At 54.6% G+C, this 8,177-nt stretch overlaps 1 protein-coding gene across 1 annotated transcript in view; it reads right to left on the bottom strand.

The window, feature by feature from the left end:
• CBLC (Cbl proto-oncogene C) overlaps nt 1–8,177 on the bottom strand; it is a 20,776-nt gene that overhangs the window by 10,469 nt on the left and 2,130 nt on the right. Inside the window, exons 3-7 of the mRNA XM_006142150.1 lie at nt 7,962–8,174; nt 3,841–3,987; nt 3,594–3,750; nt 3,150–3,271; nt 1,315–1,452 (exon numbers count right to left, since the gene is read on the bottom strand). Of these exons, the coding sequence (XP_006142212.1) occupies nt 1,315–1,452; nt 3,150–3,271; nt 3,594–3,750; nt 3,841–3,987; nt 7,962–8,174 (777 nt within the window). The remainder of the gene's footprint in view (nt 1–1,314; nt 1,453–3,149; nt 3,272–3,593; nt 3,751–3,840; nt 3,988–7,961; nt 8,175–8,177) is intronic.

Here is an 8,177-nt window from a genome sequence, read left to right as displayed (position 1 = left end):
CTCCATTCTCCTCTCGGGATCTTGGGCACGCACGCACACGCGCCTGGCGTGAGTTTTAAGCCACCGGGTCCGGGACTCGAACCGCAGTCAACTACGTGAGAGTCCAGCGACATAGCCATTATGCTAACTGCTGGTTCCTAAGGTTGTTATTCAATGGCTGACAAGTGTCGTGATGAGGGTCTTGTAGGAACTTAAACCTGTGCACTGACTCAGGGTTTGTCGAAATGTTATTGAATATAACTTTTGTGAATAACGAGAACTGACAGGATATGTCTTTTTTTTTTTTTTTTGGAGAGGTTTTTGCTATAGGGCGGATGTGCTTGCCAGACAGACAGAGAGAGACAGAGAGACAGAAAGCGAGAAATCACCCCCCAGGGGGGATGGTCACGCTGCAATCCCTTCTCCTCCATTCTCCTCTCGGGATCTTGGGCACGCACGCACATGTGCCTGGCGTGAGTTTAAGCCACCGAGTCCGGGACTTGAACCGCGGTCGACTACATGGGAGTCCAGCGACATAGCCATTACACTAACTGCTGGTCCCCTGACGGGATATGTCTGCCAAGCTCTCTGGCTCCTACCTTACCAGTCACATGGCTACGACTTGTATGAAAGCATTGGGAGGTTTGGCCTTGTGGCCCAGTGGTTTGGGGGAACCCAGATCTGCACGGCCAACTGAAGTTTGAGTTCTGGCCTCCACAGTTTAAAAAACATGGGCATCCCACCAGGATGGAGAAATGGAGGAGAGGGGATTATGGCGTGACCATGGGCCCTTTTTCCCTTTTCCTCTTTATTGCTCTCTGGCGAGAACACAGGCTCTCTGACAATTAAAGAAAGTAAGCGAGCTCTGGGTAGAGGTGAAACTCTGGACCCTAACTTGCCTTCCCCCACCTCCCCATCCAAGGGACCTTCTGAAAGAGAGGCCCCCCAGGGCAGCCAAGGTTTTATAGGTTGAAAAACACCATTCTAGCTGGTTCCCCAGTTCTCCTTCTGACCTTCCTGTCCAGATTCTAGAATAGAATACGGTATCTAGAAGCAAAAGCTCTCGACCTCAATTCCGAGGAATGGCGCCCCTGGGCTTGGGCCCACTTCCCACACTTTCCCAGCTTGCCCCGGTGCTTTGTGTGAGCCACAGAGGCGCCCCCTTCTTCAAGACCCTTGACTGCCACCTGCTGGAACACTGCGGTATTGCAAGTTTGTGCCCTGGGCCGAGTGAATGGGGAAACCCTGGGGCAGGGGGGGTTTGGACAGTGCTGACATGAGGGACTTTGGACGTGGATTTGCTGACACCCTCTTCTTGCCGGAATGGGGACTCACAAGCCATTCTTTTGTCCTTCCAGAAGCACGTGGAACAGGGGTTTGTTGGAAGGGATGGTCTGCAGGATGCTGCCGTCAGAGTTCACATACCCGATGGCCCACTGCCCCGGGCGAGTACAGCTGGGCCGGAAGATATAGCTGGAGGGAGAGAAGGGAGACAGGGAGAGGGAGTGGTCATTGCCGGCCCTTCTGGGGACTCCCAATCCCCTCTCTGTTGGGGACCCAGGTGTCTAAGTCCCATCCTTCATGCAATATGGTGCTGGGTCCCATCTGCCATGGTAGACAGGGCATCGGTATCACTTTAATCCACGTGGCCCTTCTCATGATAACAACACCTTTGGAAATCTCTCTCCTTCACTGGGGCTGAGACAAGGCTGGCTTGGCCAGTGCATTTCAAGACCCCTGAGCACAGTGATGGGACTTTGGCTGGAAATAGCAGAGCAAGGTGCCCCCCTTCTACAGAGGCTGCTGGGCTGGGAGAGTGTGCAGCTGGGACTTCTCGAAGCCATCTGGCACCATGAGGAGAGACCACATGTGAGCACAAAGCTACCACCGAGGAAGCAGAGACTGGGGAGGGACAGGAACGAGTCCTGACAGTAGTCCTCGAGCACCTGGATCGAGCTGTGCCGGAAACCCACTCTTTGTTCTTTCCGGTGATATGCATGGGCCTATGCCTTTTGCTTTTCTCTTAAACCACGTTGAAATGTAACCCGGAGAATGCGAATACACTCACCTTCCTGGGGCTCCTGTGCCTCAGCCCTGCAGAGACTCATGAATTTGAACTTCTATTCCCTTAACTTCTTTTTTCTTTTCTTTTTTTTTTTTTCAAGAATTATTTAATTTGGGACCAGCAGGTGGCATGGAGGCTAAGGTGCTGGACACTCCCATGTGGCCGACGGCGGTTCGAGCCCTGGGCCTGGTGGCTTGCTTTCCCACTTTCTCTCTCTGTCTCGCTCTCTCTCTGTCTCTGGTTAAATTAAAATAAATGAATGAATAAATAAAATTAAAAAAGAATGATTTAACTTTATTTATTTATTTTAATTTTACCGGAGAGGGCCAGAGAAGGAAAGTGAGAAAGCAAACCTCCAGGTCTGGGACTCGAACCACAGTTGGCCATGTGGGTGTCCACTGCCCTCAATCACCATGCCACCTGCCAGCCCTCCCTTCATTTCTTAGAACAACCCCCAAACCCCATTGAGGGGACCCAACAGTTCACATTCCTGGCTTGAGATAACTTAAAGACTCAGGTGTTGGGATCAGTAGTTGGCGTAATGGCTATGTCGCTGGACTCCCATGTAGTCGACTGTGGTTCGAGTCCCGGACCCAGAGGCTTAAACTCACACCAGGCGCGTGTGCGTGCATGCCCAAGATCCCAAGAGGAGAATGGAGGAGCAGAGATTGCGGTGGGCCCATTCCCCCTGGGGAGTGATTTCTCACTTTCTGTCTCTGTCTTTCTATAGCAAAAACCTCTCAAAAAAAAGGACTCAGGAGTCTAGCGTCCCAGCCACAATAGGAATGTAATTTAGCGGGCCTTAGCGGGCCGTGCAGCAGGCAGCAGGGCTCTGACCTATCAGGCACAGACCTCCCGGTGGGGCAGCGTCTTCAGGGCCCCTGCCAGACTGAGCGGTCCTGCAGCTGCCGGACGGTGGGAGGGTTCAGGAGGTCTCAGGAGAAGAGGCAGGTGGCACTCAGTGTCCTACCCTGGAGTCCTCGACTCTCGGGGATCCCAGGTACCTCTGCTCTTCCTCCCTGAAGGATGCCTGGGTTTCTGCCATGACCAGCACAGGCCCCACCCGAACCCCGCAGCCCTGTCCTCCCGAGACCTGGACTCTGACCTGCCTGGCTTGTCCCTGCAGGCCTGCAGGCGTGCCTGGACCTCGTCGTAGGTGAGGAAGGCCATGTAGCCTGGGTGGTTGACCGCCAGCAGCTGCCAGTTCTTGAGGAGTGTGGGCCATGGCTGCAGAAGGGCAGGGCTTGGATGGGTGGGCAGGGCAAGGAGGCAGCCTGTTCCCAGTGCCCCCCAGGTCCCCTCACACCCATGCTGGGTGGCTGGAATATCTCATTTATGCAAAAAACAAATACCCTCAACCGTTCCTTCCCCAGGACTCAGGAATCAGGAATCTGGGATCCCCTCCCTCCCCTCTGAGTCCAGGCCCCCACTCGGACCCAGGAGTCCAGGCCCTGTTCCCTGCCCCCATGCCTAGGTTCCAGCCCCAGTCCCTCCTCCCTCAGACCCGAGTCAGGACCCTGGGGTCTGGCCCCCGCCCCTCCTTCCAGACCTGGAAGAGCCTGGTGAAGATGTCAAACTCGAAGACGGACACGTGGCCGCTGCAGGTGAGGTCGACCGTGGACCGCAAGGCCAGGGCCACAGGGCCCGGTTCCACAGGGTGGCAGGTGCCCAGGAGCGACTCAAACTCGGCCCAGGGCAGCACACAGCTGGGAGGGTGATGGGGAGACATAGCTGAGACCCCTGGAAGCCCCGGATGGAGCATCTGGGCAGGCCTGGGCGGGGAGGTGCTCACTCACCGGGCTCCGCAGTGCTGCCTCCAGAAGGCGTGTGGCGCGCTCTTGGTGAGCTGGTAGGTGTGCCCGCAGTACGCCCCCCGGGGGAACAGCGCGCCCAGCTCTGCGTGCATGTGACTGAAGACGATGGCCAGCTTGGCCAGCTGCCGCCTGCGGGGATAGTCGAGGACCCGGGCTGGACCTTGGGGTTCCAGAGCCCCCTGGACAAGGCCCGCAGACTCTGCAACACGCAGGGTCTATCCCATGACCACCTGTCTCAAACCCGAGGTCTCCCCTCCCTGGACCTCAGTTTCCTCTCCAGCGGGGAAGTGTAGATTGTACCCCGTGTCACACCAGCCTCCAGTCAGCAGCACCCAGCCTTTGCCGGAAGCCCCATGGCGGGAGGGGAAGGCACTCCTAATGGGACCATGGGGACAACTAGCTGTGCGGGCAGCCTGCACGCAACCCCAGGGTGGAGGGTGGAGTCTGTCTTTTCTCCTGGCAGCTTCCTCCCTGGGTGGCTGATCAGCGTAAACGGTAGCTCTGATATTTAGCTGTGTGACTTAAAAATTTCTTTTAGGTTTTGGTCATAGGATGCGTGTACTTGCCAGAGAGAGACAGGGAGAGAGGGAAAGTGAGAAAGCACCCCTCCCCCCAGGGGCATGGCCAGACCATAACCCTCTCTCCTCCGTTCTCCTCTCAGGATCTTGGGCACGTGTACCCAGTGTGATTTTCAAGCTTCCAGGTCTGGGTCTTGAACCATGGAGCTGGCCGTGTGCGAGCCAGTGCCTTAAGCTCCACGCTACCTGCCAGCCTTCCTTCTATAGGGCTGCCCCTGAGGGTCTTCTGGTTTTTCTTGCACTTTTTGTTGTTTTTTTGAGAGAAACACCCTCAGCAGAGTCCCATGCCGCAGTCCCCCCCCAGCCCTTCCTCAGAGGCCACGAGTGTACTCGGCACAGCGGAGGACCCGGGAGTGGAACCCGGCTTTTGTGGCTGCAACGCTGCTCAGTGTGGCTTTCCCCATGTGCCACAGCGGCCTGGTCACCCCGTGACTGTTTCCAAGCACCTTGCCAGAATGTAGAGCTGGGTTGTCCGGTATCAGAGCACCGTCTGCAATGGCTCCAGATAAGATGTGCTTTACCTGTGAGATACACACTGGATTTCTCCACATCCGCGCAAAAAGGAAAGACATTTAAAAAACCTGCTATCGTGGGACCAGCAGTCAGCGTAGTGGCTAGGTCGCTGGACTCCCATGTAGTTGACAGTGGTTCGAGTCCCAGACCCAGTGGCTTGAACTCACGCCGGGCGTGTGTGCGTGCGTGCCCAAGATCCCAAGAGGAGAATGGAGGAGAAGGGATTGCGGTGTGGCCATCCCCCCTGGGGGGTGATTTCTCGCTCTCTGTCTCTCTCTTTCTGGCGAGTGCATGCAACCTATAGCAAAAACCTCTCAAAAAAAAAAAAGCTGTTATCGTGAATCATTGCTGTATATATATATATTTTTTTTTTTTTGAGAGGGGATGGCCACGCCACAATCCCTTCTCCTCCATTCTCTTCTTGGGATCTTGGGCACGCACGCACATGCGCCCGGCGTGAGTTTAAGCCACCGGCTCCAAGACGCGAACCGCGGTCGACTACGTGGGAGTCCAGCGACATAGCCATTACGCTAACTGCTGGTCCCAATCATTGCTGTACATTGATTACAAGTGGAAATGATGATACTTTGGATATCAGAGCCAGCAGGGAGCATAGCGGTTACGTTGCTGGACTCACACATGGCCAACCACGGTTCAAGTCCTGGACCCAGTGGCTTGAACTCACGCCGGGCGTGTGTGCGTGCGTGCCCAAGATCCCAAGAAGAGAATGGAGGAGAAGGGATTGCGGTGTGGCCATCCCCCCTGGGGGGTGATTTCTGATTTTCCCTCTCCCTGTCTCTGTCTCTCTCCACCTGCCTCCTCCACGCCACCGCAAGTGCCAGTACCCTAAGGTAAAAACCTCTTCAGAAAGAAAGGAAGAAAATATCGTGAACACTCAGGCCAGCAGGCAGCGCGGTAGTTGAGGCACTGGATTCCCTCATGGCCGACCATGGTTCAAGTCTTGACCTGGTGACTTCTTTCTTACTTTCCCTCTCTCTCTGTTTCTCTCTCGTGAGCAAACATGCCCTTTACCAAATTTAAAAAATAATAATAATCAGGAGTAGCAGATGGCATAATGGTTAAGTTACTGGACTCCCACGCAGTTGACCGTGGTTGGAGTTCCGGACCCAGAGGCTTAAAACTCTTGCCAGGGGGCCAGCAGGTAGTGTGGTGGTTAAGGGCACTGGACTCCCACGTAGGCGACCACGGTTCAGGTCCCCGGACTTGGTGTCTTCTTTCTCACTTTCTCTCTGTCTCTCTGTCTGTCTCTGGTCAAATTTAAATAAATGAATAAAATTAAATAAAATAATTCTTTCAAGCAACAACAACAAAACTCATGCCTGGTGCGTGCACATGCATGCCCAAAATTCTTGGAGAAGAATGGAGAAGGGATTACAGCATGGCCATTCCTCCTGGGAGGTTATTTATCAGCTTCCCTCTCATCTCACTGTGTCTCTCTCTCTCTCTCGTGAGCGTTCGCATCCTATGGCAAACAAACAAACACACAAACAAAAAACTTCCCCCAAAAATGCTTTGCAGCAATAGAAAATAAAAAGAAAAATCCATTCATAGTTACCAAAGCTTCAAAACCAATTGCCTTTTTCCCCCTAGGGTTTTTGCCATAGGATGCAGCACGTGCATGCTGGAGAGAGAGAGAGAAAGTGAGAGAGAAAGCAGGAAATCACCCCTAGTCCCACGGGGCAGATGGCCATGCCACAATCCCATCCCCTCCATTCTGCTCCTGGGAATTTGGGTATGCACCCACATGTGCCTGGCGTGACTTTCGAGCCGCTAGGTCTGGAACTTGAACCACAGTTGGCCATGTGGGAGCCTAGCACCTTAACCACTAGGCCACCTATTGGCCCAAAACAGCTGCTTTTTACCATGAATGGTTTTTGCACATTTCAAATTTCGACTAAATTTTGAAGAAATCCAATGATCTGTATGGCGAGGGACGCCTATTTGATTCTGCATCGTGGTGGTTCTACCTGCAGGTGCAAGAGTTGGACTGGTCAGTCCGGCCTTCCAGAATAACTGTCTTGGCATTTGCATTTGGAATATACATCATATATTATGGAAAACATTTTTAGATCACTCTCTTATAACTCGGACATTATTGAAAAAGTTATGGGTAGGTAGGTTGTCAAAACTGTGTTCCGGGGCTACCAGGTGGCGTGGTGGTTAGGGGCGCTGGACTCCCACATGGCCGACTGTGGCACGAGTTCTGGACCTGGTGACTGATTTTCTTTCTCTCTCGCTCTGTCCCTCTCTAGTCAAATTAAAATAAATAAAGTTAAATGAAATAATTATTTAAAAAATTATATGTATTTCATTTCAGGATAAATTAAGGAGACACTTAGAAATGTTTGCTATGCAGGGGTGTGGGGTGGAGGAACTGAGAACCACTGCAGAGACCTTTGGGGGGCTCTGGGCTCCAGTGCTGGCGTGCCCTTCTCTCAGCTGTCCTTGGGAGGGGCTGCAGGTGGACGTTAGGCCCTGGCCTCTTTACCCCAAGCTCAAGGCCCAGGGGTAGCGGCCTAACCACCAGGCTCTCCAGGCATGGATTCGTTCCTCCCCTGCGGGAGCCCCAAGGTGTCCCATCTTCTTGGAGAGTGGAATGATTGGAAACAGAGCAGGGTGACCGAGAAAAAGAGGAAGTGGGGGGGCTGCAGGCATGGGGCCGAAGACAGGGACAAAATAATTGTCCTGGTTTTTCAGGTTCCCTCAGGGAGGAGGGGCTGGGGGCCTGGACTCCGGGGTCTGAGGGCGGAGGGGCTGCAAGACTAGACCCCGAGATCTGAGGGAGGAGGGGCTGGGACTGGACTCCCGGATCTGAGAGAGGAGGGGCCGGATTGGATTCCTGGGTCCAGGCTGGGAGGGCCTGGAGCTGGACTCCCAGGTCCGAGGGAGGCGGGACCGGACTGGACTCCTGGGTCCGGGGGTGGAGAGCTGGGAGCACAACCTGAACTTCACACCTGGGGACTTTGTTCTGGAACCAGGGGTTCCGCTCACCTGAATCTGGAGCCCTCCCGGAAGAGCTCGTCGTCCGCATTCTTTCGTCCCCGGGGTGGCAGCAGCGCCGCCACCTGCCTGCTCTTAGCCTCCAGGTTGGCGAGGTAGATGACAAGAAAGTCGCCGGCGCCACCCGGTCCCTCGGGGCAGCCTCCGCTGGCCTCCCGCCGGGCCTGGGCCACCTCTCGCAGTAGCTGCGCTATGCGGGGCAGGAGG

Source organism: Tupaia chinensis, unplaced genomic scaffold (assembly GCF_000334495.1).
Source record: "Tupaia chinensis unplaced genomic scaffold, TupChi_1.0 Scaffold000067_1, whole genome shotgun sequence".
NCBI classification, from domain to species: domain Eukaryota; kingdom Metazoa; phylum Chordata; class Mammalia; order Scandentia; family Tupaiidae; genus Tupaia; species Tupaia belangeri.
Note: the sequence above shows the minus strand (reverse complement) of the source record. Positions and strands in the feature narration are given on the sequence as shown.